General features: G+C 41.5%; 2 protein-coding genes across 5 annotated transcripts in view; both read left to right on the plus strand.

The window, feature by feature from the left end:
- LOC124253056 (hemicentin-1-like) overlaps positions 1-19,361 on the plus strand; it is a 123,463-nt gene that overhangs the window by 44,699 nt on the left and 59,403 nt on the right. Inside the window, exon 1 of one of the 4 annotated variants that reach the window (XM_046686801.1) lies at positions 13,667-13,689. The exons of the other annotated variants lie outside the window; for them this stretch is intronic. The gene's annotated coding sequence lies outside the window, so the exon portion shown is untranslated. Of the gene's footprint in view, positions 1-13,666; positions 13,690-19,361 lie in introns of those variants that run through there. 4 annotated transcript variants of the gene reach the window in all.
- On the plus strand, positions 15,783-16,655 carry LOC124253214 (keratin-associated protein 16-1-like). The gene has a single exon (XM_046686943.1). The coding sequence runs from the start codon at positions 15,783-15,785 to the stop codon at positions 16,653-16,655; it is 873 nt and encodes a 290-aa protein (XP_046542899.1).

A 19,361-nucleotide genomic window follows, 5' to 3' on the forward strand; every position in this document is an offset into this window, starting at 1 on the left:
CTGATTGTGATACCAAACTGACTGGGCTGAATTATCCTTTCAGTGCTGATTTCATTTCTTATTTTTGATTGCTCTTAAGTTGCTGTTACTTGTATACCATTATTTACTGGGCGATATCTCCTGCTGCAGTAAACTACGGGTATTACAAACTCAGTAGGACCGCTAATTTCAGTTGGTTATAGCCATAGGTATACACTTTCAGCTAAAATATCCAACAAGTGGTCGGGACCAAGAAAAACAGTTTGTTATATCAGTCATTATAAACATGTATTTAGCTATTTTTTATTTCTCTTGATTTTCTGCTACTTGTACACAATGGTTCACAGGGCGATATCTCCTACTATTTACCTATTAATTTCTATTTAGTTGTTGTCCCCCTCCGCAATGAGGAACCGGGGACTATGTATTCAGCGGCGTCCGTACGTACATCCCGATTCTTGTTAACGCGATATTTTATGGACTGTTGTACCCAATGTCTTCAAATTTGGTGACAGCCTACATTGGGGGATTTCACAGACACCAGTTTATTTAGGTGACCTTGACCTTATTTTCAAGGTCACCACGACACTTTGAACACTTTTCAAACTCTTCGTAACACGGCATCTCATGGACTGTTGTACCCAATGTCTTGAAATTTGGTGACAGCATACATTGGGGGATTACGCAGACACCAGTTGATTTTGGTGACCTTGACCTTATTTTCAAGGTCACCACGACACTTTCACCACTTTTCAAACTCTTGTTAGCGTGATATCTCATGAACTGTTGTACCCAATGTCTTGAAATTTGGTGACAGCATACATTGGGGTATTACACAGACACCAGTTTATTTGGGTGACCTTGACCTTATTTTCAAGGTCACCACGATACTTTGACCGCTTTTTTAAGGCGACATCTCATAAAACATTGCACCCAATGTTTTCAAGTATGTTGACAGCCTACATTGGGTGATTATGCAGACACCAGTCATTTCAGGCATCTTGTATGTGACCCCCCCCAAAAAGTAGTAAATATAGATATTCCATTCTTTAGCGGCGGGGGACATTGCCATATCAGTGGCAAACACTTGTTTGGTATTGGTAGCATGGTATTGAGGGGCTCTGTCAGAAGTTGATTTATCTTGTTATATCTGATTCTGTGGAATCTTCAAATCTATTTTTGTTTTATGTTCAATTTTCTTCTTTGGTATACATACAGTCGGATGTGAAAATAGCTCCCCTACGCATTATTCAGGGGTTCATGAATGTAACCTACATAAAAGTTTCACTTAGAAAGTTATGATACATATTAGTCTTGGATAATATGGCAATCCATTTACCTGACAATATTTACATTCACAAACTGTGAGGACCAAGTCAGACATGGTTAAAACTGACCGTCTGCTTCAGTACATTTCAAATTCAGACAATTTACCAACAGCTACTCACTGCTGTCAGGAAGATAGTATTTTCTGCTGCAAGTGAAGTGTATTATGTTATGAGGAATGAGAAGTGAGACATTGGAGGTGAAGTGGGAGAAATTTGAGACGTGAGAATGCTGAATTACCCAGCATTCCAATGGAGAATCTACAAATCCCTGTCTAAACTTGAAAATCAATATTGGGTTCATAAACGGAAGTATTTCATATTTGTCACAAATCATATTAGAGGAGGAAGGGTGATAAAGTCAGGGACCAGACTTGATAGGACAAGTTAATCTAATTAAGTTTTTCCCTTTTAACTTCTATAGTCCGGAGGCCGTCGTGCAAGGTATTGATTGTGCCTAATGACCAGGATAGCGATTGGTGAAGAGTAGCTGCTTCGCACCGATGGGACGTAGATAACCACTCACTTACTAAAGGCATTAGTTTTAGGTCTTTAGGTAAGAAATTGATGATAAGGTAACTGGTTAATTAAAGTTTTCTCACAGACGTTACTCATTCCCAATATCTGTGGCTACTAACCCTAGGGACACGGCCATTCTGCAGCCATATTGCCTGACCATGTGGACACTGATGCCTAATTACTGGAAAAGGGGAAATTTGGGGTCATCCAGTAACATATCCTGTCTAATGTTAAGATATTTATTTGTAATTTGTGATGATGATGATGATGATGATGATGACGATGATAGCCTCAATAATGGTGATACAGTCACTAAAACTGTGACAAAGGGAGACCTCCATCTTGTTTGTAATGGTGGTGTTAATAGCGATGATGTCAGTGCTGGTGATGATGGTATTGGTGTTGATCATGATGGTTATGTTATTGGTGATGATGCTATTAGGACGGTGATGATATTGGCTGGGATGATGATGGTGAAGACAATGTTGATGACCGTGGCATTTTCCTCCTCCTAAATAACACGACAGAATGTTTACAATGCAGTTAAACAACATGATGAAACAACAGTACTGCCGTGTTTACATTGGTGTACAGTTAAACAATATGATGAAACAACAGTACTACAGTGTTTACATTGTTGTACAGTTAAACAACATGATGAAACAAGAGTACTGCAGTGTTTACATTGGTGTACAGTTAAACAATATGATGAAACAACAGTACTGCAGTGTTTACATTGTTGTACAGTTAAACAACATGATGAAACAACAGTATTGCAGTGTTTACATTGTTGTACAGTTAAACAACATGATGAAACAACAGTACTCCAGTGATACATTGTTGTACAGCTAAACAACACGATGAAACAACAGTACTGCAGTGTTTACATTGTTGTACAGTTAACCAATACGATGTAGCAACAGTACTGCAGTGTTTACATTGTTGTACAGTTAAACAATATTGTGAAACATTACAGTACTGCAGTGTTTACATTGTTGTACAGTTAAACAATATTGTGAAACATTACAGTACTGCAGTGTTTATGTTGTTGTACAGTTAAACAATACGATGTAGCAACAGTACTGCAGTGTTTACATTGTTGTACAGTTAAACAATATTGTGAAACATTACAGTACTGCAGTGTTTACATTGTTGTACAGTTAAACAATATTGTGAAACATTACAGTACTGCAGTGTTTATGTTGTTGTACAGTTAAACAACATGATGAAACAACAGTACTGCAGTGTTTACATTGTACAGTTGTACAGTGATGAAAACAACATGATGTTTACATTGTTTGTACAAACAACATGATGAAACAACAGTACTGCAGTGTTTATATTGTTGTCCAGTTAAACAATATGATGAAACAACAGTACTGCAGTGTTTACATTGTTGTACAGCTAAACAATACGATGAAACAACAGTACTGCAGTGTTTACATTGTTGTACAGTTAAACACTAATAAGACAACACGCATCACAGCTCCTAGAACAACAAGAGCAAGGATACAACTGTCACATCACAGAGAAAACTGTAGGTTTTGTTGAAGTCTTAAAGCAGCAGCAAGAGATATTTATTGAAAAGGAAAAGGCCCAAGTTTTTTTCATCCCATGTATGTAGCAGGTTCATTCCCAGCCCAGCTCGCTGCTAATATGATTTATGCTCTACGGGTCGTCTCATTGATTTTTGTTTATGATCAAAGACTTCTTTGACAATGTAATGGATTTTGCGGATGATATACTCCAGAAAAAAATGTGACTTTCTTCAAAAGATCAATGGAAAAGTTCTCCAAATGTTATTTTTGGACAATAACTCTTGCACCATAACATAGATACTGACAGACTTTAGTAGACCTGTGAAAACAGCCACTGCAATTAGTAAAAATGTCTTAGAACTTCAACATATTTAAAATAAAAGCAGCTCTTAAGCTTTTAAGTTGAATGCCTTTATATATCCATGCTTTATATATCCATGTTATTTTGGCTGGTGCATGATTGTTATTTATGTGTTTCTATATTGGTATCTCCTGCTACGAAGGCCTGTTTGTCTCTTCCACCTGCTTGTCTGTCTTACATGGGCTATATATACTATATCACACCTGTAGTGTAATATGGGGGAAGTTGGCTGGTGGTCACTGATCATCATACTTGTACAAATAAGGGTCTGACTGTAACGGTTTGTGCAGCACAGGTGCAGGACATATTCCACAGCTGCCTCACCTCATGGTTGCAATAAAAATGAAAAAGAAGCTTTTCGTTCCTGGGTGTTCTTAAGAAATAACAAAGACCAAACATTGTTACAGTGTTGAGAACATGTACATGAGGAGTAGCTCTGGACTGTTTGACAAAACATATCACACTATCACTGAACGTGAAACGTAATAGTGAAAATAAAGTTATCATGGCTGTTTTCCATGGCAGCATTGGATTATATGTGGTCATGTGTTACTCGTATCTTTTGTTTTGAAAGAATGACTGGTTCCACTGTAGACTGGAATGCCCCACATGTGGTCTCCAAACTTCTGGTTCCTTGAATTTACATTTGTTGTGTTATCAAGACAGATGTATGGCAAAGGAAAACCTTTGTAATTGGTTATGAAAAGTCAAAATAAGTCTGTACAGCAAAGAATTATGCCATGATTGTTTTCTGCTCTTGCCTTCGCGAGGTTTTCTTTAAAATTAAACCATTATGGTAATGTGATGCTCTTGGTCTTGTTGCCCACACTAGTCAGTAATTCACTGGATATTCTGAACCAACTTGTTAGACTACACAATGTCACTGAGAAAGTAAACAAATGTTATATTTGGGATTGCACTTTTACAGTAAAGTACATATTCTAGTACTTTTGTTGGGTTGCTTGTGGAAGTCGTGGTGGCTGAGTTGGTTAGGCGACTGACTTTGTGTTCTGGTGATTAGGCATCTGACTCTGAGGGTATGGGTTCAAATCCTGGATGGGACTCAAACCAACAAAAGTACTAGAAACTGTACTTTACTGAGAAAGTGTAATCCCAAATATAACATTTTAAAGGGGGTTGAGCATAACTCAAGAACCATTCAATATTTTTCAACAAAACTTGGTAGATATATCAAACAAAAGTGGTGCCTTTTGCTATTTGCAGATTTTTGGCATTTTTATTTTTCCCAGTTCCCATGGAAACGATTCGGACCTAGTCCCAAAAGGGAGGGGTGGGCTTCGTTCCCGGAGCTCAACTGGAAAACTTCTTGATATCTTTCAGCAAAACTTGGCAGATATGTGAGGCAGATCCCAAAGTGGTGCCTTTTGCTATTTGCAGATTTTTGTGATTCATTATTTCCTCAGTGTCCATGGAAACGATTCGGACTTAGTTTTAAAAAAAGTCATAAAAAAAGTCAAGCTGGGCTTTAAGTAACTGTCAGATGATTTGTTCTTTCAAATATGTGGGGGCCGGGGGGATATGTCACCTTCTGATGACTCTTGTTTAACTGAACTGTAATGACCAATAAGTCCTGCCAAGATCTTCTTATCAGTGTAGAACTGGACTAGAAATACATGGATCCAGGGACTAGAAATACCTGGATTCAGGGACTAGAAGACATGGATCCAGGGTCTAGAAATACATGTATCCAGGGACTAGAAATACATGGACCCAGGAACTAGAAATACATGGACCCAGGGACTAGCAATACATGGATCCAGGACTAGAAGTACATGGATTCAGGGACTAGAAATACATGGATCCAGGGACTAGAAGTACATGGATTCAGGGACTAGAAGTACATCGATCCATGACTATAAGTACATGGATCCAGAAGTAGAAGTACATGGATCCAGGACTAGAAATACATGGATCCAGGGACTAGAAGTACATGGATTCAGGGACTAGAAATACATTGATCCAGGGACTAGAAATACATTGATCCAGGACTAGAAGTACATGGATTCAGGGACTAGAAGTACATGGATCCATGACTATAAGTACATGGATCCAGGAGTAGAAGTACATGGATCCAGGACTAGAAATACATGGATCCAGGTCTAGAAGTACATGGATTCAGGGACTAGAAATACATGGATCCAGGGATTATAAGTACATGGATCCAGGACTAGAAGTACATGAATCCAGGGACTAGAAGTACATGGATTCAGGGACTAAAAGTGCATGGATCCAGGGACTAGATATACATGGATCCAGGGACAAGAAGTATATGGATCCAGGACTAGAAATACATGGATTCAGGGACTAGAAATACATGGATTCAGGGACTAGAAGTACATGGATCCAGGACTATAAGTACATGGATCCAGGAGTAGAAGTACATGGAACCAGGACTAGAAATACATGGATCCAGGGACTAGAAGTACATGGATTCAGGGACTAGAAGTGCACGTATTCAGGGACTAGAAATACTTTGATCCAGGGACTAGAGGTACATGGATCCAGGGACTAAAAGTACATGGATCCAGGACTAGAAATACATGGATCCAGGGACTAGAAGTACATGGATTCAGGGACTAGAAATACATGGATCCAGGGACTAGAAATACATTGATCCAGGACTATAAGTACATGGATCCAGGAGTAGAAGTACATGGATCCAGGAGTAGAAGTACATGGATCCTGGACTAGAAATAGATGGATCCAGGGAATAGAAGTAGATGGATTCAGGGACTAGAAATACATGGATTCAGGGACTAGAAATACATGGATTCAGGGACTAGAAGTACATTGATCCAGGGACTAGAAGTACATGAATCCAAGACTAGAAATACATTGATCCAGGGACTAGAAGTACATTGGTCCAGGGACTAGAAGTTCATGGATCCAGGACTAGAAATACATTGATCCAGGACTAGAAGTACATTGATCCAGGACTAGGAATATATTGATCCAGGACTAGAAGTACATTGATCCAGGGACTAGAAGTACATGGATCCAGGACTAGAAGTACATGGATCCAGGGACTAGAAGTACATTGATCCAGGACTAGAAGTACATTCATCCAGGGACTAGAAGTTCATGGATCCAGGACTAGAAGTACATTGATCCAGGGACTAGAAATACATGGATCCAGGACTAGAAATACATGGATCCAGGGACTAGAAGTACATGGATCCAGGTACTAGAAGTACATGGATTCATGGACTAGAAGTACATTGATCCAGGGACTAGAAGTACATGGATCCAGGACTAGAAATACATGGATTCAGGGACTAGAAATACATTGATCCAGGGATTAGAAGTAGATGGATTCAGGGACTAGAGATACATGGATTCAGGGACTAGAAGTACATTGATCCAGGGACTAGAAGTACATGGATCCAGGACTAGAAATACATTGATCCAGGGACTAGAAGTACATGGATACAGGGACTAGAAGTACATGGATTCAGGGACTAGAAGTACATTGATCCAGGGACTAGAAGTACATTGATCCAGGACTAGAAATACACGGATCAAGGGACTAGAAGTACATGGATCCAGTGACTAGAAGTTCATGGATCCAGGACTAGAAATTAATGGATCCAGGGACTAAAAATACATTGATCCAGGGACTAGAAGTACATGGATCCAGGACTAGAAATACATGGATCCAGGGACTAGAAGTACATGGATCCAGGGACTAGAAGAATATGGATTCAGGGACTAGAAGTACATTGATCCAGGGACTAGAAGTTCATGGATCCAGGACTAGAAATACATGGATTCAGGGACTAGAAATGCATTGATCCAGGGACTAGAAGTACATGGATACAAGGACTAGAAGTACATGGATTCAGGGACTAGAAGTACATTGATCCAGGGACTAGAAGTACATTGATCCAGGACTAGAAATACATGGATCAAGGGACTAGAAGTACATGGATCCAGTGACTAGAAGTTCATGGATCCAGGACTAGAAATTAATGGATCCAGGGACTAGAAGTACATTGATCCAGGGACTAGAAGTACATGGATTCAGGGACTAGAAGTACATTGATCCAGGGACTAGAAGTACATGGATCCAGGGACTAGAAGTACATTGATCCAGGACTAGAAATACATGGATTCAGGGACTAGAAATCGGTGATCCAGGGACTAGAAGTAGATGGATTCAGGGACAAGAAATACATGGATTCAGGGACTAGAAGTACATGGATCCAGGGACTAGAAGTACATCGATCCAGGACTAGAAATACATTGATCCAGGGACTAGAAGTACATGGATACAGGGACTAGAAGTACATGGATTCAGGGACTAAAAGTACATGGATCCAGGACTAGAAGTACATGGATCCAGGGACTAGAAATACATGGATCCAGGACTAGAAGTACATGAATCCAGGACTAGAAGTACATGGATCCAGGGACTAGAAGTACATTGATCCAGGGACTAGAAGTACCTGGATCAAGGACTAGAAATACATGGATCCAGGACTAGCAGTACATGGATCCAGGGACTAGAAATACATGGATCCAGGACTAGAAGTACATGGATCCAGGACTAGAAGTACATGGATCCAGGGACTAGAAGTACATTGATCCAGGGACTAGAAGTACATGGATCCAGGACTAGAAGTACATGGATCCAGGGACTAGAAGTACATGGATCCATGACTAGAAGAAACTGTGAGACAGCTGTAACTTGGACACATCAGAGGTTAAAAGATTAGAGCTGGGATGATACCTGCGATACGATACGTGTATCACGATGCATACACCTTGAAAGAATGACACAGTATTAAGATTTAAAATGATTTATTTCAAGGTATTTATATGCGTATTTTTCTCTACATAAGTACTTTAACATGTTTAATATAATACTGTTTTGAAAAAAAAAGTTGTGTATCATTTCGTATGGATACACCAGTGGACGATACGATAGCTGTATCAAACTAGAATGTATCATGATGTATCGGTGAATCGTCCAAGCCCTATAAATGATGATGGACAATGAAGGACCATGCATCGACAAAGCTTTCACTAAGACACAACTGTAAGCTGGACGTATCAAAGTTTGACACAAAGCTGTTTGTATGTACTTCAACTGGGAAATACACACTCAAGAGAAAGGTGACTCACATGTTGTATTTATGTATGAAAGTTTCTGTATGGATTGTTCGTGTCTCCCAATATATTGGAAGGACATGAAATACTTTTTGAAATATTAGATGATAATATTCAGTTCAGCAAAGATTTAATCATTTACTTGCTGACTGTGTATACATGTTTCCTTGTCCTGACTCGACATGGTGCTACAACTGTTGATGTGACTGTAAGCAATGTTCACCCACACTAGCTGCAGAACAAATCTTTTGACACCACTTTCAAAGAAATAACCCAACAATAACTAGACAGGTTCTCAAACATTTGCAACAGTGCAATGAATATTTAGTTAAAGTAACAAAACACATAGCCCACAGGTTATTTCACATTTAAGTGACATATTATTCTATCATTGACCTGTCATTCGGTGTTCATGGGATATGTAACTATATCACATACCTGGTAGTTGTATAACTGGTATTATGTCTTCCTGATGCTTTACGTATGTTGAGTAGTGTAGTGATATGTAATACCAACATTATACAGTCGTTGAGTGACATCTTGAATGACGCAAGTGACATGACATGCTTGACTCGCACATATGTGACACTAAATCACACGTGTGTGTGACTTGCTCCTCCCTGATCTGTATCTGATGCAGTCATAACAACATGCACATGGATTACAGTGGGTTGACAAACATGCATGTGACAGTGTTGATTGCACTCACTGGGTGCAGGTGTGATCAGAAAGGGTTGGGGGTGGGGATACTATAGAGTTATCAGGGTTAAGGGTGGAGGGTATGGTAAACCTGGGGGGCTATCGGTAAAGCAGGCCATCACCAGGAGCATGTGGCCGTCAGTCTGTGTCACGAGAAATTACAAGCAGCCCAGGCATGGAGAACATACTCATTCCAAGGTTGCAGTATCTGTGACAAATGGCCATGGTTTCCTAATATCTGAATCCTAATATATTGTTTTTTGTGGTAATAATTAATACACACTCACAGACTCACACTCTCATATCTATGGATACTGCATACAAACATACACACACAAACGTACACACACAAACACACACACAAACATACACACACATACATACACACACAAACATACATACACACACAAACATACACACAACTCACTTCTGAGACAATTATTTCATGTCCTCACTCACCCTGAACTGTGCACACTAAGAAATGTGTGTTCCCCTTGTAACAACAATCACAATACAATCAACTGCATTTGTAGGACAGTGACAACACTGCTGCTGGCTCATGTAAGTGCCCCTCACAGACGTAGGTTTCATGCCCAGGGCAGTCAGTCTCCAGTAGTAAATCCCCGCGTTGACACACAACAGTCAAGGGCTAAAAGTGATATTGGCTTTTTTAACATGGACACCATTGTGTTATGGGACTTGAAAACTTCACCACTCGTCATTCGGGTTAAATTATTACATTCCGAGTCAGTGTCCTTACCTGGGGTGTCATGTTTAGCATGGCTGAAGGGTTGTTGCTGGTCGCCCTCGTACACAGCCCTGTGTGGTTGCACCTGACAGTGCAGCTGCAGTTCATGCACAGACCTAGAAGCAGCCAAACATAGGGCTCCTGGTTGTCTGATGAATGGAACACGGGGTGCTGTAGGACCATGTGTTGTACATTATAGCAGGGTAAAATTGATGACAATACAACATTCATGTGGTCAGTTCATACTAGTTAAATATTGGAGATATAAGTCGGATTTATCTGGGCAATAACGAGATGAAGGTTATGATGGATATATGTAGGTAATAATTAGATGAAGGTTATGATGGATATATGAAGGTAATAACGAGATGAAGGTTAAGATGGATATATGTAGGTAATAACGAGATGAAAGTTATGATGGATATAGGTACAGTAGGTAATTACAAGATGAAGGTTATGATGGATATAGGTAGGTAATAACGAGATGAAGGTTATGATGGATATTTGTAGGTAATAGCGAGATGAAGGTTATGATGGATATAGGTAGGTAATAACGAGATGAAGGTTATGATGGATATAGGTAAGTAATAACATGATGAAGGTTATGATGGATATAGGTAGGTAATAATATCGAGATGAAGGTTATGATGGATATATGTAGGTAATAACGAGATGAAGGTTATGATGGATATAGGTACAGTAGGTAATAGCGAGATGAAGGTTCTGATGGATATAGGTAGGTAATAACGAGATGAAGGTTATGATGGATATAGGTAGGTAATAACAAGATGAAGGTTATGATGGATATAGGTAGGTAATAACGAGATGATGGATATATATAGGTAATAAGCTGAAGGTTATGATTGATATATGTAGGTAATAACGAGATGAAGGTTATGATTGATATAGGTAGGTAATAATGAGATGAAGGTTATGATGGATATATGTAGGTAATAACAAGATGAAGGTTATGATGGATAATATGTAGGTAATAACAAGATGACGGTTATGATGGATATAGGTAGGTAATAATGAGATGAAAGTTAAGATGGATATAGGTAGGTAATAACAATATGAGTGAGTTTTACGCCGCACTTTGCAATATTCCAGCTGTCTGGCGGCGGTCTTTAAATAATCGTGTCTGGACCAGACTATCCAGTGATCAACAGCATGAGCATCAATCTGCACTATTGGGAACCAATGACATGTGTCAACCAAGTCGATCCTGTTAGTTGCCTCTTACGACAAGCATGGGTTACTGAAGATTCATTCTAACCCGGACCTTCACGGGTCAATATTGAGATGAAGGTTATGATGGATATAAGTAGGTAATAACGAGATGAGTTAGTAAGTGAGTTTGGTTTTATGACGCTTTTAGCAATATTCCAGCAATATCACGACGGGGACTGGTTTTTACACCGCTTTTAGCAATATTCCAGCAATATCACGGCGGAGGACACCAGAAATGGGCTTCACACATTGTACCCAAATAACGAGATGAAGGTTATGATGGATATATGTAGGTAATAACGAGATGAGTGAGTAAGTGAGTTTGGTTTTATGCCGCTTTTAGCAATATTCCAGCAATATCACGGCGGGGGACCGGTTTTTACACTGCTTTTAGCAATATTCCAGCAATATCACGGCGGAGGATACCAGAAATGGGCTTCACACATTGTACCCAAATAACGAGATGAAGGTTATGATGGATATATGTAGGTAATAACGAGATGAAGGTCCGATGTCAAGTGGTTAAGGTGTTTGATATTGCTGGATATTACACTAACACTAACTGTTATATTAACAGATATAATATGAGTTCTTCATTTCATACAATATAATGTTTCACTTGAAAGTGTATCAATATTTTTTTCCGATGTCAAGTGGTGAAGGTGTTTGATATTGCTGGATATTACTTAAAGCAGGGGATAAAGATAATGTGGTTGTTATTACTATGACTGTTATGTATAAACACTCAGGGTGTAGTGACAGAGACTGGTGGTCATGGTTATGGTGATGACCTGTGTTCAGATCCCACATGGTGTTTCCTTCACTCACTCACTCACTGCTTGTGTCTCTGCCTCCAGTAATGGAACAAACCTCACTCACTCACTCACTGCTTGTGTCTCTGCCTCCAGTAATGGAACAAGGCTCACTCACTCACTCACTGCTTGTGTCTCTGCCTCCAGTAATGGAACAAGGCTCACTCACTCACTCACTCACTCACTCACTCACTGCTTGTGTCTCTGCCTCCAGTAATGGAACAAGCCTCACTCACTCTCCAGTTAAGACAACTATGTTGTTCCTCATGACCTCCCATCAGCATCCATGTTTTATAAGCCATATCAGCCTGTCGGAAGATTATGAATGATTGCCTCCCACACACAGAGATGTAAACCAGCAGATAAATCTGTACAGAGAGCACATCATGGTTCAGGAGCTGCAAGCCCAGGGGCTGAGAAGAAATCTGGAGATCTTAAATTGGGAGGATCAAAATTTGTACAGCAATCTAAATAAATTTAAAGAATTTTGTTTTCGGGAAGATTGGTATGTTTTTAAACAAGAACCACCCATGATCTGATGGGGTTAGGTCAGGGGGATATTGCAATTTTAAACATTTGTTTATCATACGAACAAACTGGTTTGTTATGGTTCATTAGATAATTATTTTAAAATAGTTTTATTAAATGTATATTACAATCAATATATTCATTTCGTACAATGTAGTGGTTAATTCTTCAGAATTCTCAATCTCATATTCACATCTTCAAAGTTTTTAGTCTTGCAGCATGCCTAAAAATGTCCTTTTGATTCAAACCAGTTCCATTTAAAAGTTGTGCATTGTAAACAAGCTTGTCTTGATTTTATTTAAAGGTTTTAATGATAAATGGACATTGATTCAAAGTATCCCCATCAAGGCACATAAGAGATTACACATAATTGCAGCAGATTAACGCCCCATCAAAATGTCTTCTGACAACAAGAGCAAGTATTGATGCCCCTCATCACTGACCGCAGCCCTCCCAACCACTGGATACTGCTTGCCACTTGATGATTGCCTCGCCAAGTTTTTTCAGTTTTTACCCTGATGTTGCAACCTTGTATTGGCCGCTGTAAACACCCTCTCTACCACAGGGACGATATGTTCTCCATGATAGCTGTTATATCCCAGATTAGGGTGGTAAATGTGTATGGGTTTGATATCACAGGCTATATAATCTGCAGGGGCTGGACTGCCTTCAGGGTAGGCCTGTGTGCCCCTTTAAGAACTACCTCAGTGGTCCTGGCACAGGCTGGAGGACGCCAGTGTGCGTGTGTGGTTTTTGATAGTACTGTCGTTGGGAGCTTACGTTCATGCTTGTTTTTCATGGGCTGTTTCTTTTCAATACTGTAAGTAGCATTATTTGATTTTCATGGTTTGAAACATTTGGATATTTTCATCTGCTATTTGAACCTTCATTTTGTTTACATGTTACAGTTGTAAACTTTATCAAATTCTTATTTGTCAGTGGTTAAATTGCTGTTTATTGTGTTTGAATATTGAGTGTAGTTTGTCGGTTTCTTGTGTATACTGAGTATTATTGAGACATGCTTTCATATCTTTTTCCAAAATATATTTTGAATTACTTACCTGTTTTGGAGAGGGTATTATGCCTAGTATCTTAAACAGGAGAGTCTCTTGCATTATATTTTTGTGGGAAGAAGGAGTATTTTTGTATTTTCTTTCACATTTTCTTTCTTTGGAAAAAAAGCTGGACCTCACCCATGTGTTTCATGAGGATTTTGGCCAACCTGTTTCACCTTGAATGTTTATTTCAATCATTGTCAATAAAATGCACTTTTCTGTGATTTATCAATCTAAAAACCAGACTTGATCAAATTGTTTTGTAACAAGGCTATGATTAATGCTGTTATTCCTCTATCATATTGGCCCATACAATAATTTAACAGGATAATGTTTGTTAAATTGATACCAGGGGTGTAACAGTGGCACATCCAAGTTTTGGCCAGGTTAGAAATTGCCATTTAATCAGTGTCGCCCTGTGATGGAAAGCCTGGTGAAGTGCACCTATCGATTATGTGATTATTTTATGGAAACAGTTTTGTAGCCACGGAATGCCATAATGTCGACATTACGAATGTGTAGCTAATGTAATGGAGGTAAAGTGTGAATGGTGCATTGTTATAGGAGCTGGATACGGTGGGGCTACATTCCAGCTTGTGACGAGAATTCATTGTGAAACACTGCCTGTATGTTTCCCTGTTCAAACTTAAAGCAGGCCATAGAGATTATATTGCTTTGTTTACAGGTCCACTTGCATTAAAAATAAAAAAATCAGAAAAATTGATGATCAAAATTACAAGTTATTTGTTGTACCTCAAACACATTATTATTATCCAAGTAATTTCTATGTGACTGAACAGAATTTTTCCGTGGTAAACATGATCTATTTTTGTTATCAGCTTACCAATTCGAATATGAAATATATGTCAACTATGCACATTATTTTTGTCACCTGCTGACCAAAATCCTTAGCCCCCAGCCACAAAAAAGGGACTGGTCTTGAAGGCACTTTAAGCTTCAATGGTATTTTAAGAATTATGCACTTAGTAATAGAGAAGAAGTATTTGATTCAAGTAGTGACAGTTTACATTGGCCTTATAGCAGTCACATTAGCCTCCTTGGAAATTAGATAGGGTTTCATGTTTTTCATGATTCCAATTTCCTTGACATGAAATGTTGTTGAAACTTTTGAACTTTTGAGTAAAGTCTGAAAATCTGGATCTAAGTACATGTATAACGTTAAAATATTGATTTTCTTTAATCAGAATATTCATGCCAATTCTTTGAATTGGATCTTGTGCATCCAATTTCTGTTTGACCATGAATCCAACTTATTCACTTACTCCATTTCTGAATCCCTCCCTCATGTCTCACCCCTGTTCTTGTCTCACCACAAACTGTCCCTCCCTCATGTCTCATCTCTGCTCTTGTCTTACCACCAATTGTCTCTCCCTCATGTCTCACCCCTGCTCTTGTCTGACCACCAACTGTCCCTCCCTCGTCTCACCCCTGCTCTTGTCTCACCCCCTACTATCTCTCCCTCATGTCTCACCCCTGCTCTTGTCTCACCACCAACTGTCCCTCCCTCGTCTCACCCCTGCTCTTGTCTCACCCCCTACTATCTCTCCCTCATGTCTCACCCCTGCTCTTGTCTCACCACCAACTGTCTCTCCCTCATGTCTCACCCCTGCTCTTGTCTCACCACCGACTGTCTCTTCCTCATATCTCACCCCTGCTCTTGTCTCACCCCCAACTATCTCTCCCTCTTGTCTCACCCCTGCCCTTGTCTCACCACCAACTGTCCCTCCCTCATGTCTCACCCCTGCTCTTGTCTCACCACCAACTGTCTCTCCCTCATGTCTCACCCTTGCTCTTGTCTCACCCCTGCTTTTGTCTCACCACCCACTGTCCCTCCCTCATGTCTCACCCCTGCTCTTGTCTCACCACCCCTCCCTCCACTGTCTCTCCCTCATGTCTCACCCCTGCTCTTGTCTCACCACCGACTGTCCCTCCCTCATGTCTCACCCCTGCTCTTGTCTCACCACCAACTGTCTCTCCCTCATGTCTCACCCCTGCTCTTGTCTCACCACCGACTGTCCTTCCCTCATGTCTCACCCCTGCTCTTGTCTCACCACCGACTGTCTCTCCCTCATGTCTCACCCCTGCTCTTGTCTCACCACCAACTGTCCCTCCCTCATGTCTCACCCCTGCTCTTGTCTCACCACCAACTGTCTCTCCCTCATGTCTCACCCCTGCTCTTGTCTCACCACCCTCTGTCTCTCCCTCATGTCTCACCCCCTGCTCTTGTCTCACCACCAACTGTCCCTCCCTCATGTCTCACCCCTGCTGTCTCACCACCCACTGTCTCACCACCATGTCTCACTGCTCTTGTCTCACCACCAACTGTCTCTCCCTCATGTCTCACCCCTGCTCTTGTCTCACCACCAACTGTCTCTCCCTCATGTCTCACCCCTGCTCTTGTCTCACCACCGACTGTCTCTCCCTCATGTCTCACCCCTGCTCTTGTCTCACCACCAACTGTCTCTCCCTCATGTCTCAACCTGTCTCTGCTCTCACCACCACCGACTGTCTCTCCCTCATGTCTCACCCCTGCTCTTGTCTCACCCACCGACTCTCCCTCCTCACCCTGCTGTCTCACCCCTGCTCTTGTCTCACCACCGACTGTCCCTCCCTCATGTTTCAACCCTGCTCTTGTCTCACCATCGACTGTCCCTCCCTCATGTCTCACCCCTGCTCTTGTTTCACCCCCAACTGTCAATTAGAGAACTGATAGGGTTACTAGGGTGTAGCAGAATGTGTGGCATCTCCAGGACCATTGTCATAGTAGCCCCACTAGAGGACTGATAGGGTTAATAGGCTGTAGCAGAATGTATGACATCTCCAGGACTACTGTCATAGTAGCCCCACTAGACAACTGATAGGGTTACTCGGGTGTAGCAGAATGTGTGGCATCTCCAGGACTATTGTCATAGTAGCCCCACTAGACTACTGATAGGGTTACTAGGCTGATAGTTACTAGCAGAATGAATGTGGCATCTCCAGGACTACTGTCATAGTAGCCCCACTAGACAACTGATAGGGTTACTAGGCTGTAGCAGAATGTGTGGCATCTCCAGGACTACTGTCATAGTAGCCCCACTAGACAACTGATAGGGTTACTAGGCTGTAGCAGAATGTGTGGCATCTCCAGGACTACTGTCATAGTAGCCCCACTAGACAACTGATAGGGTTACTAGGCTGTAGCAGAATGTGTGGCATCTCCAGGACTACTGTCATAGTAGCCCCACTAGACAACTGATAGGGTTACTAGGCTGTAGCAGAATGTGTGGCATCTCCAGGACTACTGTCATAGTAGCCCCACTAGAGGACTGATAGGGTTACTAGGCTGTAGCAGAATGTGTGGCATCTCCAGGACTACTGTCATAGTAGCTCCACTAGAGGGACTGATAGGGTTACTAGGGACTGTAGCAGAATGTGTGGCATCTCCAGGACTACTGTCATAGTAGCCCCACTAGACAACTGATAGGGTTACTAGGCTGTAGCAGAATGTGTGGCATCTCCAGGACTACTGTCATAGTAGCCCCACTAGACAACTGATAGGGTTACTAGGGTGTAGCAGAATGTGTGGCATCTCCAGGACTACTGTCATAGTAGCCCCACTAGAGGACTGATAGGGTTACTAGGCATAGCAGAATGTAGCAGAATGTGTAGGGTTACATCTCATCTCAGGACTACTGTCATAGTAGCCCCACTAGAGGACTGATAGGGTTACTAGGCTGTAGCAGAATGTGTGGCATCTCCAGGACTACTGTCATAGTAGCCCCACTAGAGGACTGATAGGGTTACTAGGCTGTAGCAGAATGTGTGGCATCTCCAGGACTACTGTCATAGTAGCCCCACTAGAGGACTGATAGGGTTACTAGGCTGTAGCAGAATGTGTGGCATCTCCAGGACTACTGTCATAGTAGCTCCACTAGAGGACTGATAGGGTTACTAGGGTGTAGCAGAATGTGTGGCATCTCCAGGACTACTGTCATAGTAGCTCCACTAGAGGACTGATAGGGTTACTAGGCTGTAGCAGAATGTGTGGCATCTCCAGGACTACTGTCATAGTAGCCCCACTAGAGGACTGATAGGGTTACTAGGCTGTAGCAGAATGTGTGGCATCTCCAGGACTACTGTCATAGTAGCCCCACTAGAGAACTGATAGGGTTACTAGGCTGTAGCAGAATGTGTGGCATCTCCAGGACTACTGTCATAGTAGCCCCACTAGAGGAACTGATAGGGTTACTAGGCATGTAGCAGAATGTAGGTGGCATCTCCAGGACTACTGTCATAGTAGCTCCACTAGACAACTGATAGGGTTACTAGGCTGTAGCAGAATGTGTGGCATCTCCAGGACTACTGTCATAGTAGCCCCACTAGACAACTGATAGGGTTACTAGGGTGTAGCAGAATGTGTGGCATCTCCAGGACTACTGTCATAGTAGCCCCACTAGAGAACTGATAGGGTTACTAGGCTGTAGCAGAATGTGTGGCATCTCCAGTACTACTGTCATAGTAGCCCCACTAGAGGACTGATAGGGTTACTAGGGTGAAGCAGAATGTGTGGCATCTCCAGGACTACTGTCATAGTAGCCCCACTAGATTACTGATAGGGTTACTAGGGTGTAGCAGAATGTGTGGCATCTCCAGGACTACTGTCATAGTAGCCCCACTAGAGAACTGATAGGGTTACTAGGCTGTAGCAGAATGTGGCATCTCCAGGACTACTGTCATAGTAGCCCCACTAGAGGACTGATAGGGTTACTAGGCTGTAGCAGAATGTGGCATCTCCAGGACTACTGTCATAGTAGCCCCACTAGAGGACTGATAGGGTTACTAGGCTGTAGCAGAATGTGTGGCATCTCCAGGACTACTGTCATAGTAGCTCCACTAGAGGACTGATAGGGTTACTAGGCTGTAGCAGAATGTGTGGCATCTCCAGGACTACTGTCATAGTGGCTCCGCTAGAGGACTGATAGGGTTACTAGGGTGTAGCAGAATGTGTGGCATCTCCAGGACTACTGTCATATTAGCCCCACTAGAGAACTGATAGGGTTAATAGGCTGTAGCAGAATGTGTGGCATCTCCAGGACTACTGTCATAGTAGCCCCACTAGACAACTGATATGGTTACTAGACTGTAGCAGAATGTGTGGCATCTCCAGGACTACTGTCATAGTAGCTCCACTAGACAACTGATAGGGTTACTAAGCTGTAGCAGAATGTGTGGCATCTCCAGGACTACTGTCATAGTAGCCCCACTAGACAACTGATAGGGTTACTAGGGTGTAGCAGAATGTGTGGCATCTCCAGGACTACTGTCATAGTAGCCCCACTAGAGAACTGATAGGGTTACTAGGCTGTAGCAGAATGTGTGGCATCTCCAGTACTACTGTCATAGTAGCCCCACTAGAGGACTGATAGGGTTACTA

This window comes from Haliotis rubra, unplaced genomic scaffold (genome assembly GCF_003918875.1).
Source record: "Haliotis rubra isolate DU_JTF1 unplaced genomic scaffold, ASM391887v1 Scf114, whole genome shotgun sequence".
NCBI classification, from domain to species: Eukaryota; Metazoa; Mollusca; class Gastropoda; order Lepetellida; family Haliotidae; genus Haliotis; species Haliotis rubra.

Bases quoted from the DNA above. Each gene is read 5' to 3' on its own strand.
- LOC124253214 (XM_046686943.1), top strand. From the start codon at position 15,783: ATGTCTCACCCCTGCTCTTGTCTCACCACCCCTCCCTCCACTGTCTCT.